Raw genomic sequence first — 23322 nt, forward strand, 5'->3', positions numbered from 1 at the left:
TTCCTCCCAGAATAAATCCATTAATGCCCGAGCACCATCGACGGTTTTTCTGTAACTTATCAATAAGTATCATCGAATTACGATAAATATCACAGAATGAAATTTATTAAATTACTATAGAAGGATTGGGAAGCTAATTCTTCTAAGCAATCAGATAAATGGAGGAAAAAATTTAAGATGAAAATCAAAAGGATGTGAGTGATTCAGTTACATAATATATACAAGAACTGAAAATCGATAAAAGGATATAGAATGAATAGATTTACAAGAAAAAAGGACCTGTTGTGTAGCATAAATGGTTAAGTTTGTTGGAGGAGTTGGTGGTTTAGTTGGTGCTATCAGGCCAGTTTGGTTTATTGATATCAAATCCCAAGCAGTTAGTGCCTCTACTTCGGCGTCATACTTTTGTTTCGAGGACCACTGATGAAGAAGTGTATCACTTATCGTATAGCTATGTGATAACGAATAATCCACAAAACGTTCTCGACCCCAATGTTCCTTGTACAATGTAATCTGAAGCTTTCAATTTTCTATAACATCGAATCGAATGGGATTTAAGGAAAAATGAGGAGGTTGCTCGTATCAGTCTAAAAATGATCCACTGTCATGCAACATTCTAAAAGATCAAAGATGAGTACAATATACATAGCTCTTAGGTGAGACCAATCTATTATTTTTTGTATATACTTCTAAAAAATTGCGAAACCTTTTGGTAAAATTTATAAAATTATCCGCTGTATTTCCAAAATCATTAGAATTAAAAGAAAAAAAACCGACAAACTTTAAAAATGATTTTTCCTGTTAAGAACTTCGGTTCAGTGTCCCACGTGAGCGTATTTCTTGCAGTGTTATCATCTGTCGTTAAAGCTCGTATAAAGTTGACTGGTTTTATAGAATTCAAATTAAATACTGGTACAAGTGCCACATTTTTTGAGAGTCAGATGAATGTTCAACGAACCCAGCTTCTTATCACAAACACCCACTTCTCCCATTTCCGTGATAAATATCAGTTTCTCTTTAACAACAATTAATTGTCGCAATCTAAAACGAACCTCTGTCCAGTCTATCTTTCAAATATAATGTCAATTAAAAAGTTTTCCGAGAAAATCCTTTTCTTCAAACCACCAAAACTGCTCGCTATTTCGGTATAGCACACTTATTCCTGCTGTATCGCGCTCCTATATTGAATATGGAGATTCTTTCAGACTTTGTGAAATTAGTCAGCCAACATATGGAACGTTTTATTCCTTGTACGGTCGTATTTCATAGAAAATTTCAAATCACTGTTATTTCATTTGAGTTGAATAAAATATCTCATTTCATCACTTATATTGAATACGAGTAACTAACACAGGAAAATCTTGCGAGGAAGCGATGAAATAAGATGTGCGAACATCCTGATTAAGACCATACAAACTGGTTGTCTTGTTTGAAAAACGAATCAGATAGAAGATATCACCCGTTTCATCATCACCAGCTAAACCCGCTACTTCACCACATCCACCAAAAGATCCGCAGGAATAAATTCTGAAAACGCTTTCACTGGAATCAAAACGACTCTATCATTCTATAAAAAAAGAAAGAAGAGAGAGAGAAAAAAAAACATGGTCGATTAAACTACTTTGAAAATAAATAAATCACTATTACTTAGTTTCTTTTTCTTGTTTTTTTCAATTCGCTTCTTTTCTACAATAGTTAATCACTATTATTAATTTTCGATCTGTGTATATCACTAGATCAGTACACCTCAGTTTAGCATGACGGCTAAAAAGGACATGTTGACATTTCCTAGAATGATTAAAACACTTACTCTTGATCGAATGTGGATGTTAAACGATATGATACTATTAAATAATCAGATGCTACAACGACTAGTGCATTATGAGACATTACTGTCATGAACTTTACGGTTACTGAATCCAAGAAATGTTGATGAGAACCATCATTGCGTATTCGAATTATTGTGTTCTGTAATTCAGAATTCAGTTTTTCTGTTAAATACATTCAGAAGCAGCTCAATATCAAGAGAAGAAATTAAACTAAATTCGATAACCTTTTCCGTTTTAGCAACATACAATGATTTCACCAACTTATCGTAAGCAAATATCGTTGCTCCATCTACCGGTACTGGACCAGCTGAAATAAAAGCAGTGAGTTTTTATAGATCTTCTTGTTCTAATTAATTTTGGGTCAGTCTTTTTCAAAAACGAAGATGAATTCTGTTCAACAGCACTAATACATTCATCGATACATACTACTTACTTAGTTCATCTAATGCAACCCTAATGCTTCTCAATTGTTTCCCTTACTGTTGAAAAAGAAACTTACGTAGTGTGTAATTTTCGATTGGATCACCGAGCATATCATAATAGCTGATGTTATTATTGATCGTTTGACAAAATGCAATAAACAAAGGTTCTAAAAAGTGCGATAAATACAACTTCACTATGAAAAAAATTAAAATACTGGAATCCTCATATGTTTACTAGTTTAAGAAACGGATAATCAATCAACACCTTCAGAAATTAATCGTCTTTACTGAAGTCCTTAAAGAATGCTAATATAATACCAGTGAGTGGAGCAAATGCATTATTGATAGCATTAGCATAAGAGGAACATATGGTATTGATGCAAGCTCGAACAGATGCATGGTACTGAAGACCGGGAGAAACCGGTATCAACAGACTAGTCTCAGATAGCCGCGTAAATTCCACCATGGTACTACCATTCTCGTCGTTACCAATTATGCGGCATTCATAAAGCAAATTACGCCATGCACCTTGTGCTAAAATTTGCCCCCTTTTTCAAAACTTATTTGAATACGCTTTGAAAATCATGCGCTACTTGTGATTGTTTTGGACGATATTTCAATGGGATTATAGTTGAGCTTCTGTTGGAATTTTCGAGAAAGGATCAACTCATTGTTGTAATGGACGAATTTTTGAATGCATTCGATAAAATTAAATGGATTACTTGGCCTGAAAAACATATTCTGGCAAGTCGCAAAAAATTACCTTGAAATGGTAGTAATACTGGAGATTCCCATGTGATTCGTGCAGTACTATCATTTGTTATAAGACCTATCTTTCTTGGCACAGGTATCGTTATTGGCATTGGGCTATCACGTAGGAATACAAAATCAACAACTCGACCGGGATATAAATAGCGATTCAAATGTATTTTCTAAATATAAAAGATTTTAATTTCAGAGAGCAAAAATACTTTGAAATAGAAAAAACAATGATTCAACAGCTCATCCGATAAGTGTCGTATTTGAGAACAACATGTTAACCTTTTTTTCGGCATCGTATTCTTCGCCGTACAAGCAACTATCCCAAAAATGTGTATCACCACAACTAGTTGATGTCCAAAATAATCGTTCCCCAAAAAGATGAGCCTTTTTAATGCTGTTATATAGATCGTTCACTTCAATATTCAGCCGAAGATCAGCAACTGATTGATTTATGATATTTATTGCCAAAATGGAACCAGTTCGGGTGAGCGAAATGAGTCTTGAATTCTGAGGCTCCGCTTCGATTGCAAATGCAAGAGTAGGCATTTTTTGTGTTGCCGAAAATGGAAGAATATGTGGAGCATCCAATGGAAACAATGGTATCGCGAATACTTCGCCACCATTTAGTATGCAATATATGTACCTGTGATAATGTTCTTTCTTAATCTTTTTGTGTAAAACAATTTTAATTATTGCAACCATACTTGTTCAATCTGGACAATTTATATTTCTTCATTAATTAGTAAAGAAGCTTCTCACCCATTCCATGAATCAACCGAAATATATTCGATATAATTAATTGTATTTGTTGTCAAAATTGTCGAGTTCTGGCATTCTACCAAGCCACATCTAATTATGGCAAATTTGAAAAACAAGAATTTAAAATATTCCTTTGCAAAACGAATTTAGGACTTGACTCCAAACATCTGTTTGCAGATAGCAGTGGTAGGATCTTTCGAATCTTTTTGTTGAATAAAAGTCAAATTAAATCGAAGCTTCGTTTTTCACTACTGGTTTTTCTGTTTAGTGTAGTTTTACTCTAAAAAAAGTAACTAAAGAAAAAATCACCGCAGGATTCCTTTCTTAAACAAAACGGCATATACAGCGCCTTGTATGTGGTCAACATCCATATGCACAATTGCTGTACCGTCCGGTGATCGTAACAATCCGCTTAATACCTCATCACCAGTAGTTAACCAGTAAATGCTACCATCATCCAATGCAATCAATAATCGTTCAGCTGATACAGAGCATAATGCTATAAAAATATATGCTGTAAATTCATTTTGAAGTACCTAGACTTCTTTTTTGATTTTATTCTTCGTCAAACTGCTGCACGAGTTGTAAGCAAAGTTTAATGGAGCATTTCAGGATTAACTTATCAAATCATATCACCGGGGTTATCTTCCTAATATATGAATGCAAGTCATGCATTGCATATATGGCTCTTTCATCAAAACGACAATAACGTCACCTGCTATTATATACGGAACTGATCAGCATGACCTTTCAAATAACATTTCACAGTGAGAACTTACAAATCAGTTACCAGTAATAGATCTGCTAGGTTTTAACTCGAACGGAATTAATTTTGGATCGCTAAGCACGGCGTAATCATCAATATCGTAGAGTTTCATCACTGACGTGCCGTTCGTAAAAATTAGTTGCGCTGCTGATTCTGGCTTTCCTTCTACAATAAATCTACCATAAATTAGTTATAATTAACTCCCATTAGTTCCACCCATTTCCAGCTTGATTCTCAGATTTAATGACAAAATTTTTTTTTAAGTTACCTGTATTAATAATATCAATTCGAAGGGATAAAGAAGCAGTATCAATGTTTGCATATCCAATTTCAACACGACAACAATCATCAGTGGGTATTCCTTGGAATAAATAGCAAGTATTTTCCACCAGTGCTGTTGAGATTTCCCTTTCATCAAGTGAATATAACGAAATCTGTAAGGAAAGATATCCGATATTTTAACGTCATCTTATCAAAAAAGTTTTAGTCTATTGAGACCATTTTGAGATGAACATCAAACATCAACGAAACCATACTTTGTACAAACGCTTTAGTGCGCTTTTCCAACAAACTGCAAAACTATTCGCTGATATCTGCAAGTGTGAAATAACTGTTGGAGGCGATGGCTTGGCATTATCAGTGTCGTTGACAGGAAGAAGATATGTGGGAGAGACGATGGTGTAAGTCCGCCAAGATATGCACAATCGAAGCTGTAGAGTTATTCATTAAACAAAGAAACATTGATTGATTATCAGTACGTCACAGCTTCTTTGATTACAGTAACAGTCAAATCGAGGTAATAACAAGCAGTTAACTTGTAGCAGACAATTAGTTGCACCGAAAAAAAAAAGACCTCTATTTCTTCAGCGAAAACCAAAGGTACGGTTATAGCTGCTTTCAAGGTTTCGATTTTGAATGCCTGAAGGAAAATGTTTTCGAAATCTGGAGATTCAGATATAGAAAGTTAATTTCAGGAGCCAGTTCATTCAGTATTAAAGTGTGGATGCAAAAACGCCTAATTAGAGCGTACGTATGTCGTGCGTCTTATTTTCATGTAACGATATTTCATCAATTTTTCTGAATTTTGATATAAGTGTGGCAAGCAGTTGGATATTATCCTGAATTGTGTTTCCTGAGAAAGGTCATTTTTCCACAAATTTAATACCTTTTCAAAGAGGGTAGTATCCCATGAGGCAGAAGTATTAGCTGGACGACTCTGAACAGCCCACTGTATATCATCCACCAATATGTCGCTGATAACTGAACCATAATCACTACTTAAACTCCAAACTGTATTCACACCCATCGTTGAATCGCTTTCGATCGCAACTTGCACATGACTCAGCAAGCCTTCAATTGATAACATATTAACGGTCTCTGTAACTGACCAATAATGTATAATGAGTGATGTAAAGAATTTCTCAATAACCTCCAATGAAATTTCAAATATTGCTGCCAAGTGAAAACTGACCTCACTGACCTTGCAAATGGTGAAGGAAAATATCGGCAACAGCCCGGCAGCCTTGTGTACAGCTGTTTATTGGTACCAATTTAGCACAGCGCTCCAAGCAAGTTGAATTTGTTGATTCCAAATCTTGACAACCGCTGTGACACTGTAACAGTTCAATTCACGTATGTCATGTCATCGTTTAACACCAGTTTACCTGGTGTCATTACCTAAAGGCAGCATGTCACTTTATCTGAAGTTCATTTTTTTCGTAAAATTTGATTTGGTTGGACTTTGGTTGGACTAATTGGACGAAGGTCGACAAAACGTAATTTCAATTCATTTGAGTTAAATGGAGTGAAATATATAAAATTCTTCACTTGATAGAACAACGGGCAAGCAACGGCAAGTCTCGTAAGATGACACGCACGTGAGATTATTTTGATTTGTCTTCTTTGTTATTACTTATAACCTTCCATGACAAGATACTTATGATACGACAAGATATCAACTGTCTCATAGCACCATCGAAACATATCTTACCGCATTAATTCGTTCGGTTAGACTAATCTCAAGTACCGAAGTATCCCAGTCAACTGCTCCACGAGCGAGTGGAACTACCTGCAAATTCTATGGTTGATTACATGATACTCAGAACACGTATGTATGTCTTCATTATTACTCTGAGAAGAATCCTTACCAAATTCCGATCGATACAATGACTTTGACATAGTTCCAATGAATCAGAGAATATTGTTGCAGCTGTGATGCTAATTAGCATTAAGTAAAAGGAAACAATCAAGAGAAGATAAAGTGTGAAGCAATGATGACAATGAGAAGACATGAATGACGTAACAAGCACTTCCTATAGCTATCATTGATGACGTTATCCAAAAGAGTTGTACTTTTTAGTCACACTCTATCAGTGTCATGTAGTACTGTCAACTAAGACAAACAGCGAGGTGAACGTAACATCTGAAATAAGCCCACAATAAGGCATCGTAATAATCACATCCACATTTAATTTTCGATATCAATTTGATAAAAGACAAATTCTTCCTCTTTCAATTTAAAAAGACGTTTAAATTTGGCTAAACAGCAAGCCAATGACTATCGCATTATGCTTCTGTATCGCTTTACAAACAAAACAATATTGGAAAACTGGTAAGAGCAACTTCCATGTCACCTTTAGATATTGATCATAATAATTAACTTCTATTAATGAAGGTTACAGGGACTTTTGATGGAAGAACTGATTGTTGGATATCATCGGTGTAGTGACATAGAATGTTCACTTAAATTCCCGCAGCACAGTTAATGGAAATGAGACTGTTGCAATATGTAAATTTTCGAGGGATTCATGAATTTTATTGCAAGTAGTCGCAAAAATTACCAATTCTATAGTGCATCACATAATTATTATTCCTTATGAGTTGCTCTTCAAATTTGTGATTCATTCATCTTTCGTATCCAAAAATGACTAATAAGTTCAATTAGCAGCACGAGGCTGTATCAAGAAGATCATTATTAAGACGTACATATAAGACACATTTTTTCATTCCAGCTAAAATCGACGACTCAACTTTCATATCATCTTTACTGAATTCGATCAAATTAAAATTTAAATCAAGTTTTTAAGTGATTGACGACAATCTCTAGTTCTTTCTGATTGCAGGGCTGTGATAAAAAAGCTGCATTTATCATCAGCAGAAAATTTAAAGAGAGGTTCAAAGTTTCGGTCTTATGCTGCATGTGAAAAGATGAAACAAATATGAGCAAACCGAAGATGATAAGTGGTAGAGAAGCAACAGATGGGAAATAGGTGTTAACACGTCTAGAGAAGACCAGGCATGGGCATAAAACTATAGAGCGAAGTGAAATTTCGCCGCTGTTAACAGGTTTCCCTTCATCATCGCTATCGTTTATGGACATGGCAAATGTCATGCCCCTTAGAGAACATTCCATCGTCACTGATATTGTCATTGCCTATCGTTGCTGTCACCATCCAATCAAACTACTATATTTATGTATGAAGTCTAAATTGATGAATAAATTTCCTCCAAAAATTCGTTTTGCGATTGATAACAGTTGGATCAACTAATTGAAAAGAAACACCAATGAAAACGATAAAACGATCACCACTGATCAAAAAAATTGTCTAGCGTCTATTAATTCCAACTCCATTTTTTTAAATTAAAACCTAAAGATGTTTAGCATAAAGTCTGGATTATTTTCTAGACAAAAATCTGCAAGTTGTTAGGAGATTCACAATTACAACGAAGTATTCCTGCAAGTTTCATTGTCGAGACTACTTAATCAATTCTTAGAATATAATGACTGACATTATGTAATGCAGTGTCGATTTATCTTATAATTCGAACAAGCATGATAAACGTTTCTATGTTTAGAGAAATAAACATTTGGCAATTTCTTATTTAAGCTTAACAGACGAACAATAATGAGAGAAAACAACCGAAATAAACGCGAAGATCGCATAACAAGTTTTTGCAGTCATTTAAATATGCATGTATGAAATTTTAAGGGAGAACAAATAGAAAAGAGCAAAGAGCGGTACATCTTTTTGAAATTTCATTCCAACGGTGGAGTTTTTTTAAGGTATGTTTCATAATTAACCCATCATATTTCAAGCTCATAAAAGCACATAAGAGATAACACAAAGCCCACAAATATTTTACAGTTTTAAAACCTACAGAGATAATTGTTGAAAACAAGACATACAGCCATACTTTCAGTTGTTACTTACATTAAAGATAAGCGCTACTTCTACAGATGTTTTTCAGGAAGAAGTAACCATCGTGTATATCATAGCATACAAATAATAAAAAAAGATATAAGATAGAATCCAAGTTTTACCCAGCCTTCTCTAAGTGCCTTTTGAAGTTCATTCTTATTTAGAATCGTGGTCGGATCGTATATTCCCGGTCCGGTCATCACAGGACGTTGGATATATCTAAGAAAAAATATATTCAAAGAGTCTACAGGTTTAGGATTAATGTGAAGGTATAATTTTTTCGTTTTTTAATAACTCACTAATACGACCAAAAATCAACTGCAAAATGAAGGAATTACGCACCTGTGAATATGGTATGCAATAAGTGGTATGTTCCAGCAAAGCGCTCCAAGTTGAAACGACAAGGCAAAAAGAAATGTAAGGATGATATGAAGTAAATATTCTGGTAAAACCAACTAAAAAAAACTCATATAAAAAAACAAAACAGGATATTATAATGTTTTGCATGGAGAAGCAAAATTATAAACAGCATGCAAATAATTTTGCAAAGCCAACACTAATTACTTATGATACTCCTCTTAATGAACTTACCACTAATAGTTCCAAGAACTTAGTCTAACATAGATCAGTTTTTCAACAGCATTAATATTATTAATAACTCTTTAATCACAGGAAAAGTAAGGCAAACCTGGTTCAAACTGTTGCACTGTTCTATTGGATTTTTGTAATCGGTCTTTAGTTCGTCGATACAAATAACCTGAAATAAGAATAAAAAGCAATGTTCTTAACTCAGAAAAACATTTTTACTGTTGTTGGCGGTATTGCGCTCATCTTCTCATCTTGCTATCATATATTTATTTCTAGATAGTCACAACTAATGGTGGGATGGTGTATATCATTCTTCTTTGCAAACCACGAATAAAAAAAGATGGAAATCTGAAAGGATGCAAATCATGAAATTTTAATTTTTGTGAGTTCTCGTTAATATTAATATTTTATAAGACTCAAAAAACAATTTTGATGCACTTTTGTCAAAATATCCCTTCAGTATTACAACACGTGTTTAAAAAACTACTCACAAATCAGGGAGAAAAGAAAGCGGAAGCAAGCATAACACGATATTCCTAATACATTTTTGCACCCTTCACGATAAGTGATATTTACAAACATGTGTCCCATGAATTTACCATTCTCGAAAGCATTATGGTTAAACTTACTGTGAATATGGCGAAGAAAATACAAAATGCCACGGCAAATAGAGCAAAAAGATAACAAAATGCAGCAAATGTGAAAGCCATAATGAGCAACTATTCGTGGAATCCCAAAAATCTGAAGCAGTAACTTCATGAGAAACATTAAAATGAAAGATGCGTTAAAAATGATAATACTCATCTGAATAAACAATTTTGTCTAGTTATCTGCTTCCAACAAATTCACTTCAGAATTCCAAACCACTGTAGTACGAGGAGTGCATTGGCTCGGTAAAGTGACATATGTTTCGGAAGATATAAACAAAGTACGTTCGGGGAAGCCAATACCCAATGAACTCTGCTACACTGAATGAGACATAATGGAAGACATAATGGAAGACTAATGGAGACATAATGGAAGACATAATTTTCAAGACATAATGGAAAACTTGTCAATACAACCAAACAACTATAGAAATGCACTTACCTATAATTTTGATTTTTCTAATCTGTTAATAGTTCACCTTCTCCCTTTTAATTAATAGTTTTTCACCATATTTTTCCCTTCTCGAAAAACTTAGTCTCAGCCTCGCCAGCTAAAATAAATTTAAGTGTCTTACATCAGTGTTACTTACAGCTTTAATATTAATATCTGTTTTATTACTCCCTTAACCAATACAAAGCAAAGCGAAAAGCACTATTAGCATATACAGCAGCTTCGGAATTTCAGTGTACTTTTTACTGAATTACAATCCTGAAACAATTTGAAACGAAAAATATGAATTATGGAATTCAGCCCCAAACCAACGCAACCACTGTCTTCACCGCAAACACAAAAATATTCAACGTGTAACTAATACACTCGCAGAATCGAGACATTTTACCCATATTAAAATTGTGAGAGCGTTTATTCACTTATCAGAAAAATTAAAATGCAATAAAAATAGCGTAATGAACATCAGAGATTTGGAAATATTCTATCAGTAAGAAATTATTTCAATATGAAATCAGAGGGTCAACGCTTAAGTTTAATATCATCTTCGGAAATATGGGCAATATAACAAAAAGCTGATGATAAATATATTGCAACATTCAATACAGTAGGCAGCATCTAGCAATACACAGTATGTACATCTAGCAAAACCATCAAACTGACCTCATCGCAAAAATTCCGAAAAAATAAAAACTGGGCCGGTAAGACCTATCAAAAGAAGTGACGTATTATACCTTAATGCAAAAATGACTGGAACCGTAGCAGTTGTATATTAGCATAATAGTACGGAACCGCTAGTAATAGATGTTACAAAATTAAAAATCGAGCTTAAGGTATGTTTGAGGAATTAAGGAATAGAATGAGATTATATTATTTTAATGGATCTTTTTTAAAGGTAATAGAAACTACACACGAAACATCTCGCCATATCCGTGGCCATTCTGAAAGAAATTGAACCAGCTTGAAATTTAAAATGTTTGCACAAAAATCAGTCTTTCATAACATAATTTTACAACTGTATTGGTTATTTCATCGAGAAATATGAACGTGTGAAAAAAGAGCATACAGAAATTCGATGAAAAGTCATCGAAATAACACTTGGCGAATATTTCTTTAATCCACATGTGCAAAAATGCGTTCCACTACCAACATATCTTAAACTGTTTTTTCTTGAACATAATTTTGAATTCACTGTCTCCAACTTTTTAAAAAACATAAATAGTGATAAGGAAAATAGAAACTGTGAAGTTCTAGAGTTTAAATTTTGCAGCTTTTCACATCCTTGTAAATTGGTACATAGAAAAGAAAAAGGATACTGACCTCAAAAGGCGTTTGTGGTCTTTACCAAGAATTCTCTGACTGAAATCAAAGATTGAAGTAGAAGATAAAACATCTACCCACATCTACCACTAAGTGATCAAACCATTTTCTGCAACGCGTTTGTACTGTATGCAGAAATCTTCAACTACGGATTTCTATTTTAAAAAAAACCAGTGTTTAATTCTGCTGGGCGATTCCATCACAAATATGCCACTACAAAGAGGAAATAATGGATAATACGATGATACCTCACAGTTTACAGCCTATAAAAAAAGTGTTGTGAAGAAAAAGGCATAGAAGACAAAGAGAAGGAATGTGAAATGGAAATTGAAAAAAAACAAATCAAGAATAAAGCTGAGTGCTATTTGCTAGGCAGTAAAGTCTTTTAAAAAGTCAGTGAAGGTAATGTGAGCATACTGTAACCCAAGCACCAAAAGATGCACAGTAAATGATGAAACGATTTTCAATGAAAATGTGGCATAAACAAAAGACGAAGGTCAAAAACAAGGAACTGCAGTGAAAAATCTGACAAATTATTGTCCTCATAAAGTGCATTCAACCTGAAACTTCTCTCTCCTCAAAACATTTATAAATGGCAACAAACCTCGCCTCGAATGTGCAAAATCCCAACCTTCTATGGTTCTCAACAAACATCATCACAAACTTGACCAAGTTATTGGATACCATGAATAATCCTCTCAAAAAAAAGTTTACTTTCGTTGAGAAATAAATTCTGCAAGGCATACAGAAGTATTTAAAAATAAAAGCAAGTTCGCTTATCGTATGGTTGTTGCTTACAGAACTTCCTTGAAATGTACATCAAATCATATTTAAATCAAAATTATGCCGTAACCGTCGCAAAATTTTACATGAAATACTGAAGATTATAAAAAGAGGAGAAAACACGCGAAGCTAACTGGTTTAAGAGACAATATTAAAAATATCCAAAAGATGTTTTAAAACTACCATCATGGTAATTCCCGGAGAAAGCGCCCTAAGAAACACGAGTTTTGAGAAAACATCGGTGACAAACACTACCACTTCACAACTGTAACCATTATAAATGCACTGTTCCAGTTTAATAATGTCGATCTGAATTGTACAACTTACCTAAGATATGTCATTCCAAAACAAATATCACAAAGCAAATAACATTATTTAAAACAAGGCAGAAAGTAATCACATTTCTTAGTCAAATTTGCAGCAACAACATAAGTTAACCTGCAGTGAATAAAAGAATTAAAAAGAATTAGAAAAATTTATTTTTAATGGATCTTTCAATTCCAGCTTGCCAACGTATGCAGCTGTTTTAAATATTTACACACATAGACTACAAGTTATTTTTTTTGGATCAAATAATACATTGACACAATGCATGGGTTCAATCACTTTCGACAATGCTCTTCGTATAATTTCTAAATTCTTGAAGTTTTGTCGACGGTGGTCGCGTTCAGTTGAATCGGGAATTCGATAGCTTGACATTTTTTAATAGTGGTGTTTTCAAATCTAAAAAACAGTGTTAATGTCAATGAATATTCACCTTCACGTGGGCTTTATATTAATGCCAGCAAAGGGTAGGTTATCTCGCCACTGAATATAGTAGATCTCTTATCACAGCGCAGCAATACAAGGCATAATGAATCAAAAGTGATGTCGAAAATAGGCTTACAGTAAAATCACTAGACCTATCCACAAATTCTAACAGATAGTTTGGTTGTATACACTAGTGTCACTAACGTTTTCTGGTGTATCAGTATTGGGTCCTGAGGGTGAGCTGGTAATTCGTCTTCTTGTCCACCAAATACATTTTTCATTGTCGCGAATTGTACAGCCTTAGGATAACCTCTTGACTCGAACGGACAATGACCAGTTTGCCCCCATACACCCCCGTAATTCAACTCACATCCAAACCCTAAGGGCTGCACCATTTTAAGATAACACTGCCACGAATACTACTTATGCAACTGCAAGGTTCATCGATTGGTATGCTGTGAAAATGAATGGTTGCAACGTTAAGATAACTTGGTGCGTTCGATCTGTGTGGTTGGTGGAGAGTGGGTCTTGAGATTCGAGGTTGTCGTCCCAGGGATACTTCATGTGATTTCTGTTGGTTAAGATCTTTGTTATGTTTGAAATGATCAATCCACTTTAAACACTAGTCCTTTAAGATTGTCTGAAACTAAAATGATGCTGTTCAAAACCGAAGTCTCTAAGTAGTTACCACACACTACTCTAAGTATTACTTCAGGTATTGCTTCAGGTGATAGAGTTACTGTTGTACCTTCAGATATGAGTAAAAAAGTGTTGTACAGGACGGTAAGCAACGAGGAAGTGGGACCGTCAGAAAGTCTATGAATTATTTATGTGCGCTCTGATTGCTTCATTACTCCTACAAACTAAAACAAGCTGTACAGATGATAATTAAATGAAGAAACCAACAGCTGATATAGCATCGTCTGAGTGAACTCTTTCTTGATAATTATTTGCTATCTTAATATGAAACTTTTTATTTTCCGCTTTCAGTATCAAATTTTGAAGTGCACAGAATCGACGCTTCCTCTATTCAGATTTTTTAAACTGTACGGTATAGAATGGATCGCGCAAATCGCTATTTGATCATTCCGGTTCTATGCGTATTTGTTTAAATATGGTTGTTATTTGAAAAGTTGGAAAAAACATATCTATAAATCGTGGAATAATCTACTAATATGTAGGAAACTATATTTTTTGTTAACTTTCGATAGGAAGGAAATAACTGATTGGTCGAAATATTGAACTTGTTTGTGGAATAAAGTAGCAGTAGCAGTAAAAATAAAGTAGCAGTAAAAGTATTTACTTATTTGCTTGTTTTTCTAATTTTTCCACTTTTCCATATCTGTTTTGAATTAGGTAGAATTATCTCGCTACAAGGATGTTATATATTTCAGATTAAATAATGGAAGGCTCAACTTGCACTTCAGACAGTGATGTTGCAAACACTTCACGCGAATCACAAATCGTATGCTCTTGCTTTCTTTTTTTTTTTGTCAAATGCGAACTCTTGATTTGTATCTCTACATAAACCATAGAGTATTACTGATTCCATTGATCTACAGAGTATTTCGTCTTACTGAAATGATTGTGTACAATAAGGAGAAAGCCATTAACACTACAAAAATAAGGCAGTGTAAACTCTGTTAGACTTTAAACAAGCTTACATCGATAGCTTTCAAATGCAGATGATCGAAATGCGTAATGTAACAACACTAGCTTCGGGTAGCAACATTTCGTCATTTGCAAATGAAGCTCCAAGTCCTTTGGGACATCTGGATCCGCACAGGTTTGCATCTAAAACATACATTACCTCTTTGATTAAATTGCATTTGTTTTTGGTGTACATATAAAATTCACATACAAGACATCTTGAGCTGCCTTACAGTCATTTGCTAGCTCTTTTCTCGGAGGGTGAATAAATTTGAATGGTAAAGGAATTGGATGTCTCCCTTATTCCTTTTATGATATTGCATAATCAGTTCGTAATTAATTCCGTATTGTATGAATTTCGCTACAGTCAAGCAGTCAAGGACAGTCAATATTTTTAGATTGAGGGACATGGTAGTCGATAAGCAAACGGCATGCCAGACACAGGTCGAATCTCCCTATAAGCAATCTGTATGTCTTATTTATAAACTGATATTAAATGAATTAAGCTAGATTCTGTTCATGGCAATTAAAAATTCATCGAAAACTCCACTTGGCATTAATTTGCTACAACTCTTTTAATTTATGCAACGTCCGCTCCTTTCCGTTTTTTCTTCTCTTGATTCAATTTCATTCACTTCCTTGTATTCATTTCTTCAATACTGCAGTACTGGACGCCCTCGCCTGCTGACCCTTCTCAGTCGCCGTCGTCAAATATTCGTGCAACACCGGCTAATTCAAATTCTCCAGTAACAACAATTATGCAACCACCCAGATTACCGGGTAAAAATCAAGAAAAGTTTGGGTTATATTAACTGTATACTTTCCAGCGTGGTGAGAACATTGTTTAAACAGTGAAATTAGAATCCACTGTTTTACCAGTTCTCAAAAAAAAAATACTACGGAATAAACAAAAATTAATATTTAAACGCCCACAGTAAAATTATTAAGCAAGGAACAATCCATCATACTTCCCTCCATCTTTTCAGGTACGATGCGAGATTCAGCTTTGTTATCTCCGAGTGCTACACGCACTTCTGTACAACAGCAGTCGATGGGAATGTGTTTACCGGGTCAGTTTTTCAAAAGTTTTCTTATTGTTTCAACATTTCAAATTGCTTATCGCGTTGTACTTATAATTTTGGCTTAGTTCCATATGCATAAACGTTGAAATATAGGTCTCTGCCTATTGCAGTGCGTAGCCCAATGGGAAGTCCAAGCGGTTTGCATCCACCGCCCTCGCCGTTCATAAGTCGTCCTTCCTCAAATGCTTCTCCTTCTCCCTATATGCAACCACCACAAACCCCCATTCATTATCAAGCAAATTTGCAAAGTCCAGCAGGTTTTTTTTTCTAAATTGTGTTTCATCTAAATTCGAATCAATATTTATAAATAACAAGCAAAAATAAAAACTATAAGGAAAATTTTATGTAAGAAACTGATATAGCTGAGTCCGAAGCTGTAAATTTTATGTTCAGTGATTTGTTTTCTTCACAGTTATAAAACAAAAAGCTTTCGAACATTGTGGAATCTGTATCACGGCGTTTACTATGCCATTTCAAACGACACTTAATAGTTCAGTGAAAAGCTTGTTGTTGTAAATTCATGATCGTGTTTTATTCCTAGTAGGGTAGTAAATTTTATGGATTTTAAAAGAAAATTATATCAAAATAGGTATGGTACCATCAAGTCATGTACCTCCTTCGCCTCCATGTGTTTCATATCTTTCACGAATCCCAGTAGTGGGTCCACCACAACAACAGTATTCATGCCATGCACAAATGCAACAGCCTCAGTGGACAAATCAACAAACTCAGCAGGTAGTACTCATTCATTTTATGTAAATTGCTAAGTTATTAAAATTGATTCTTGTTATTCCGTTGTTTTTACTTCTTTAACTGTAAAACTGACAACTCTCATGCTTATGCGGTTTTCATTATTGTTTACAGCATTTTGGTTCTGGACCAGTGCACCGCATCATGGTACAACGAGTCCCTTACTCGGGTTAGTAATTCATTAAAAAATTTTCGGAAAGGCAGTATTCCTTTATTTATTTCCATGTTATTGCTTTCTACCATTTCTTAATTTAATGATAATTAAATAAATCGAGTTTTCAATACATACTCAGTTTTTTATTTTTATATTTCCACTGAAGCTTTTAGCTAATTAGCATTAAAATTGTCCAGCAGGAGTTGTAAGTACTTTCGTTTTGTTTAACACTCGAGTAATTTCAATCACACTTGAATGCTTTATGCGCATACGGGATAACAATGACCTAATACCGTTAATAATGTATAATTTAGAATTACAAATTAAGAGCTAATATGATGGTTTAGCTAAAGAGCAGTTTTTATAAACAATCTTCATGTTGATTTGGTTGGCTTTACAAAGGAAGTGAACTGAAACTCTAAGTTTCATTTTATATATACAACAATTTTCCCAATGAGTTTTAATTTATCAAAAAAGAGTCAATTTTCCTCTGTAAATATCACATTCGAATTTTCATAATAGATCGCTTTATTACTTAAATATTAATTTCGCTATCTGCATTTTTTATTGTAATGTGTAACGAATGTTTTTTTGTAATTCATTGGTTGGTTAGCTTGCGAATCAATTGTTGTGCTGCTTGAAAATTACAAAAAAAATCAAAAATTCCTCTTCATCTTTGCTTTCCGTATTAGTAAAGAAGTTATGATGAAAGTTTCGTCAAAAAAAATCTTATGTATTACTGAATCCAAATCTATAAGGTCATCGATCCATTCACGACAGTTTCGAAAAATGTAAAATGCTAATAGTAGATACTCTATTACTAATTTATGTACTTTTCAGAAACTTTCGAAAAAGACTTCTTTCAGATTGTTTACTGGAAAAGAATAAGTATTCTTAACTTTTGAATGGGTATATAAGTGCCGTTCTTGCTTTTCGAAATTTTTCATGCATGCATTATTAAAATTTTTTAAGCGTTGCCATTTGTCCGGTTACATCCGGCGGTAAACGTGCAAATCTTTTTCAAGTCTGAATAATTTTAATTTTGTTCGTGTTTGTCATTCTCTCGGAGAATTAACCCAAATTCAAAATCAGAGCATAATAAAGCTGAAGGTAGCGTGATCTATCGATAATTGAAATTACTAGAAAAGAGAAATCTTACTCTATTATTCTTCAAATAGATATGTTCATTATTGAATAAAAATAGCTTTGGAAGATGAAATACGAATTCGTGCAAATGAGCGCATAAGATTTGATCTGAAAAATTGCTATCGATATTTCATTATACTATTGCGCGTTGCCCTTCTCCCTTCATAAATATTTGTGGTCAGTGGAGTTGCATAAACTTTTGATTTCTTTTCTCTCACTATTTTGAGGCCTAAAAATCCTCATTCTTTGAACTACAAACAGCAATCTCTTATAGTTCTCGGTTCACCTTTCAAAAGATATAGGTTGACATTTTAACAATAGCGTTGACGAATACAGCTGAGTTTTTTGAACAGACAGCTGATTATTCATAAATTTACTTAATAATTTGGATTTTTTTTTGTGGTAAGTTGATAGTTGACATTTTTGTGGTTGCGAGATACAGTGCTATGTGCGAAGTACATTACAGCTGACGTAGTATTTGCATATAATATATTTGTAAATATAGTTCATAGCACTGAAGATGTTTTAAAATTTCCTTATCGGTCGATTTTTGTACTTTACTTCTGCAAAGTACTTTAGGCTTTCGAGAACATGTTTGGTTGTTTTATTAAAGTATGAGTAGTGTTCAGTTTTAAAGTATGATTTAGCATGAGCAGTTTCTGTCTTTCCAATAATTCTATTTAGTTTGTTAGAATCTTATAATGACTTTGGTATCGAGGAAATAGGGAAAGTGCAACACAGAGAAGTACTTATCTAAAAGTAGAATATGAATTTTATTCAAACTGAAGAAATGATTGCTTTCATTTGCGAGACAGCGATTATGCGGCAACCTAATTTCCAAGCATTTTTGCACATCAGAAACTTAATGATCTAATTTAACACCTTCTCTGGATATGCAACTTTCGGACGAAAAATATGTGGTAGTTTCTTTTGTTTCTTTCTGGATTGAGTGGAAAAGAGAAACGAAACTCATAATGATTAAAAGAATGCTCGGAAAACTTTTATATGCTTGATTGGTCCCTTTCGATCCTGATATTCTTCCGTAATTTATTTATTTATGTAAGCGATCATACTTCCTCTTGTTTTCAACATAAACGAGTAATCTGATTTTTGATTGCGTAACTGAAGCATAACGTCAGGATGCATTCCGATTTCTTTTATGAAATTGAGTTTTCCAGTGTAACTTCACGTTATAGCAACAGCTTATAAGTGGAGTAATTTTATTCAAGAAATTTAAGTTACTTGATCGTGTGTTGATTTTTCCTCAGCTTTTTTAAAACTTTCTGTTTTTCTCTTTTAATTTTCTTCCCCACTCCTTAAGAAGAATAGAAACCGTATTTCGGAAGTATTCGCATTATTCAAGTTCAACTTTACCCCTTATCACATTCATGCTGGAATATGATTCACAGATAAATAATGTTTGGTACAAAGTTGTATTACTCAGTTGTCGATAAGTCCATTGCCCAGCTGGATGTCATACGTGTTGGTGAAATTATCATTATGTTTTGCTGAGTCTTTCTTTCACCTGCTACTAATTGCCATTAATTTCGTTAGCAGATTGGTTTCTCATAGCACTTCTTTTCATTTATGCATACATCTAATTTACGACTCAGTTGTGATAAAAATCTCGATTTTAAGTGAGATGTCTTGGAGAAACTGTAGAGCAAATTGTACAAAATTTGTATGATTGCCTATTTCATTATTTTTACACAACTCCAACTGATATGAGTCTGAAAGAAGATCGCCTACTTAAGTTTTAGGCACTTTTTTTTCTAAGTGGAATAGTTTTGGTTGGAATGAACCTGAAAGGTAAAAATTGCTCTATAGAATATTCCGCTATTTACATTACTTAGATGTACCTCTAGTAAATGATACAAATTGTGCTTCATTCTATATGCGTTTATCTCTTCTTGTTTTTTTTTGACATTTTTGCTCTTAACTTAAACTATAGAAACTTTATTGATGGATTATTTATAATAAAAGGTGAGCAGATGGCTTTTAGACGATTCACTTGAATTACTCTTTAATGGTCATTATGTTTTATCGTGTTAGAATCAAGCAACCTGATAGCATTATCTTACTCGTTATGGGTGTATGCATGCTTTAGGACCTGGCTAAGAAAACAATTCTCTGAGTATTTTTGAGCTTTATTTTTAATGCATTTCCTTTGTCAATTTAGATTATCAAATTTGTTGACTTGAACTTTTAGCTCTTTCATACTCACTAGGAGTGTTTACCTTAATGAGTGCAGTTGCATATAAGAACAGTTCCATATCATATTCACTATTGTGAATAACATTACGCTCCATCTCCTGTCACCCCTTCGAATGTTTCGCTTTTATGACTATGCATATACTTTTTATCTTACTTTAGGATATCCATCGGGTATGTCGCAGCTGCAATCACAAAACAGTCAGCTTCTTTCATCGTCCAATGTTTTTCCAGCTGGTGCTTCGGGAGCATCAGTTACACCAGCATCGCGAGGAACCATGTATCCGCCGTCATCCGTTGTCGCTTCTCAGCAGTCTTCTGGACCACAGTCTACTCAGTATCTGACACAATCTTCCTATCAGTCTAAAGGACTGCAGCAGCCAAAATATCCTGTTCAGTCTTCAATTTACCGTCAGCAGGTTATTAATTTTTCCTTAATTCATTTTGTAAGTATTGTGTATGGATTTTCAACCTTTAAATTTTCACTAAATTTATGTCGTGATATTGAAGGATTTTTGGGACAGTAGAAAAGATAGGTCTTCATACGAAAGATTGGTCGATAAGTTAATTGCAAACGAGGAAAAAGTGCGAGATAGGGGAAGAGAAGACAAGATAATATGAGAGAAGAGGGAATGACTGTGCTCAGTTTTTATTGTCATTCATCTGGAATTATTGTTAGTAAAGACCGAATGATATCAAAACATATTCGGTACACAATATAATTGATTTTCAGAATTGCGAATTATTAAATAAACTGTTAGCAGCGGTTTATTAAATAAATTATATCTCTTATAGAGTCATATTCCTCATATTTTTTATTTGCAGACTAGATACAAGTTAATGCTCTCAAGTTATCGTTTCTTAGGGTGCTAAGTAGACGGAAAACGGAGGAAGACTAGGACTATTCCTTATTCTGTTGATAATTTGAGGAATCATTATTTCTGTTAAACTGTTTTACGGTTTGTTGTATTGGTATAGTTGATTAATTTATATTATCATTGACAGCGTCTTTCATTTTTATATTACTGTGAATGATTACAGCAGCCACAGTCGGCGTCGATGAGAACTTACCTTGGCAACCAACCATCGTCGTTGTCTGCCTCGCCCACTTATCAATGTTAGTTCCTTTGTTCCTATTTCTTTAATAATTATTTTTTTTATTGCTACATTTCAGCTTTTCCACTCACCTATATTCCCTTAAATATTTTTTGCTGCACTGTAAATTAAGGTAAATGCAGTTAGTTTCTTGTCAAGCTTAGACTTTTTGGATATTCTTGTCATACGAAGAACACTAGATGTTAAACAGTTTAAAATAGACGTTTTACAGGTAATTTAGAGTACATCAGCAAAAATTGCTTAGCATCAGATAATTTTCTTAGGATCATTTTCCAAGCGTTTAGAATCATTTTCGTAGTATCATCTCTCTTATTGGCAAACGCAATGGCTGCCTTATTTGGGCTGATAAACGAATTTGAAAAGGACTGGATTTGTTCTATTTTGAACAAGTTAATCGGCTAAAAAGCTTTTGATCAGCTAAAATTTGCCATTAATTCGAGTTTTGAGTATAAATTTGGAAAATTTGACTTTAAGCTCCAAAACTTGACGTTTTGATGAGTTGGAATATTCTCATGAAAAAGTGCTCATTCTTTAACTTTGTCAGTTGATTTTTCGTAAAGAGTGCTTTGAAGCTTTGAAGACTCATTGTAGTAAAGCATATGACGTAGAGAAACAGTTGCCTGGGACAACTGCATTTATTTTTTGTCTTTCATATAGTTCAGTGGAAGTTTGTTCTAAGCTAATAAAATTAACTGTTGAGTTGTAAGACTCTGTTGTAAAAAAAAAGGCAGCTATATTAAAAGTTTAGTGAATCCTGTTTTTCTCGCAAAAATTATGGGGCTCTTGTCCTTCTTGTATGATTAGTTCCATATGCACTTGTTTTTTGTAACTGTCAGACGTTTGGATATTTCAATATTCTAATCAATTTAAGATCTAAATATAAGCTTTCCGAGAAAGTTGTTAGGATTTTCAAAAATAAGAATACTGAACCAAATAAGAATACTGATCATGCAATCAGCAAGATAGATTATCTTGCTGATTGCATGATCCATACATTCTTCCTCTTTGTTTCTATCTTATTGTTTGGAATGTAATCTTTTTTGTTGTCGACAAAATATTCAAAGCGTCTAATTCGTTTTCACTGCGCAGAAGAATGGGTGGTTGTCTCTGTTGCACAAATAAGTACATATTTAGCGCTTTCTCCAAACTCCTGAATTACGCTGTTATTCAAGTAAGCTACTCCACAAAATGAACAAGATTCGAAATCCTGCATCACTGTAATGATGGGTCAGAACATATTGTTTAAAATGATGGAGCTGCGTGGTTACTTCTTGCTCGACCAAAAAGAGTGCATGATAGGAAAGCAAGATAGATGTAATGTTAATATGACTAAATTTTAAGAAGTAAGGCTCCGAAAGCTTCTAAAAATGGTCCTGCTTAGTCAGTGGCAAAACTGTTCGAAGAAATAAGGTTCACAGCTCGCAAGAGCAAATATTAGGCCGACTGGGAAAAATTTTTCGACAAGTGTTATATTATGTAATTTTACTTTGACGTGTTATGAATTTACTGTTGGAAATTATTTGTTGCTTTTTCATAACGATGAAAGCTTTTTAGAGCTTTTCTACTTTTTGTTTGGCTCTATTTTATATGTTGGTCATTTAACGTGACCATAGTGTGATATTTGTATGTGATTAATGTGACTAGTGTGTATATGTGCATATGTGTGTATGTATGTATGTGTGTGTGGTTTGCTATTTTTTGCTTTATTGAGCATTAAATTCATTTTCCGTTTTGAGCTAAAATCCAAATGGTAGTGAATATGCTTGCCAGTGGGTTTGTATCCTTTGCATAATGCTCAATAAAACAACAATATGCTCAGTAAAGTTAAGATATTTATCAGTATCAGGTATCAGGATAAATGATTATTATTAGGGATGTAAATAAATTTTTTTTATTGATTTAAAAACTGTAAATAGTTCAAAATCAGATGTATAAAAAGT

General features: G+C 33.8%; 4 protein-coding genes across 4 annotated transcripts in view; 1 reads left to right on the forward strand and 3 right to left on the reverse strand.

Annotated features, from left to right (window-relative positions):
* LOAG_16341 (TK protein kinase) overlaps positions 1-6811 on the reverse strand; it is a 15966-nt gene extending 9155 nt beyond the window's left edge. The window contains exons 1-19 of the mRNA XM_020448993.1: positions 6686-6811; positions 6529-6606; positions 6019-6151; positions 5704-5888; positions 5392-5457; positions 5075-5248; positions 4807-4972; positions 4563-4703; positions 4082-4271; positions 3293-3656; positions 3015-3183; positions 2570-2785; positions 2329-2418; positions 2054-2136; positions 1811-1968; positions 1351-1527; positions 959-1041; positions 782-909; positions 280-513 (exon numbers count right to left, since the gene is read on the reverse strand). Of these exons, the coding sequence (XP_020307539.1) occupies positions 280-513; positions 782-909; positions 959-1041; positions 1351-1527; positions 1811-1968; positions 2054-2136; positions 2329-2418; positions 2570-2785; positions 3015-3183; positions 3293-3656; positions 4082-4271; positions 4563-4703; positions 4807-4972; positions 5075-5248; positions 5392-5457; positions 5704-5888; positions 6019-6151; positions 6529-6606; positions 6686-6766 (2916 nt within the window). The 5' untranslated portion in view covers positions 6767-6811. The remainder of the gene's footprint in view (positions 1-279; positions 514-781; positions 910-958; positions 1042-1350; positions 1528-1810; positions 1969-2053; positions 2137-2328; positions 2419-2569; positions 2786-3014; positions 3184-3292; positions 3657-4081; positions 4272-4562; positions 4704-4806; positions 4973-5074; positions 5249-5391; positions 5458-5703; positions 5889-6018; positions 6152-6528; positions 6607-6685) is intronic.
* A 1379-nt stretch (positions 6812-8190) lies between these two features.
* On the reverse strand, positions 8191-10529 carry LOAG_03291 (hypothetical protein). The gene is made up of 5 exons (XM_020446278.1): positions 10415-10529; positions 9955-10066; positions 9426-9494; positions 9080-9192; positions 8191-8956 (listed from the first exon to the last, which is right to left on the reverse strand). Exons 2-5 carry the CDS (start codon positions 10033-10035, stop codon positions 8809-8811), a joined length of 411 nt encoding a protein of 136 aa, XP_020303359.1. The 5' UTR covers positions 10036-10066; positions 10415-10529; the 3' UTR covers positions 8191-8808.
* A 1569-nt stretch (positions 10530-12098) lies between these two features.
* LOAG_03292 (hypothetical protein) lies at positions 12099-13675 on the reverse strand. The gene is made up of 2 exons (XM_003138829.2): positions 13478-13675; positions 12099-13246 (listed from the first exon to the last, which is right to left on the reverse strand). The coding sequence occupies exons 1-2, from the start codon at positions 13666-13668 to the stop codon at positions 13156-13158; spliced, it is 282 nt and encodes a 93-aa protein (XP_003138877.1). The 5' UTR covers positions 13669-13675; the 3' UTR covers positions 12099-13155.
* A 940-nt stretch (positions 13676-14615) lies between these two features.
* Positions 14616-20887, forward strand: LOAG_16342 (hypothetical protein; the record flags this gene model as incomplete). Its single annotated transcript, XM_020448994.1, has 10 exons — positions 14616-14738; positions 14959-15059; positions 15322-15391; positions 15589-15703; positions 15910-15993; positions 16116-16262; positions 16595-16740; positions 16870-16924; positions 20429-20685; positions 20777-20887. Exons 1-10 carry the CDS (start codon positions 14676-14678, stop codon positions 20885-20887), a joined length of 1149 nt encoding a protein of 382 aa, XP_020307540.1. The 5' UTR covers positions 14616-14675.
* Between the last annotated feature and the right edge of the window lie 2435 nt (positions 20888-23322).

This window comes from Loa loa (assembly GCF_000183805.2).
Source record: "Loa loa unplaced genomic scaffold supercont3.1, whole genome shotgun sequence".
In the NCBI taxonomy this organism is placed as follows: domain Eukaryota; kingdom Metazoa; phylum Nematoda; class Chromadorea; order Rhabditida; family Onchocercidae; genus Loa; species Loa loa.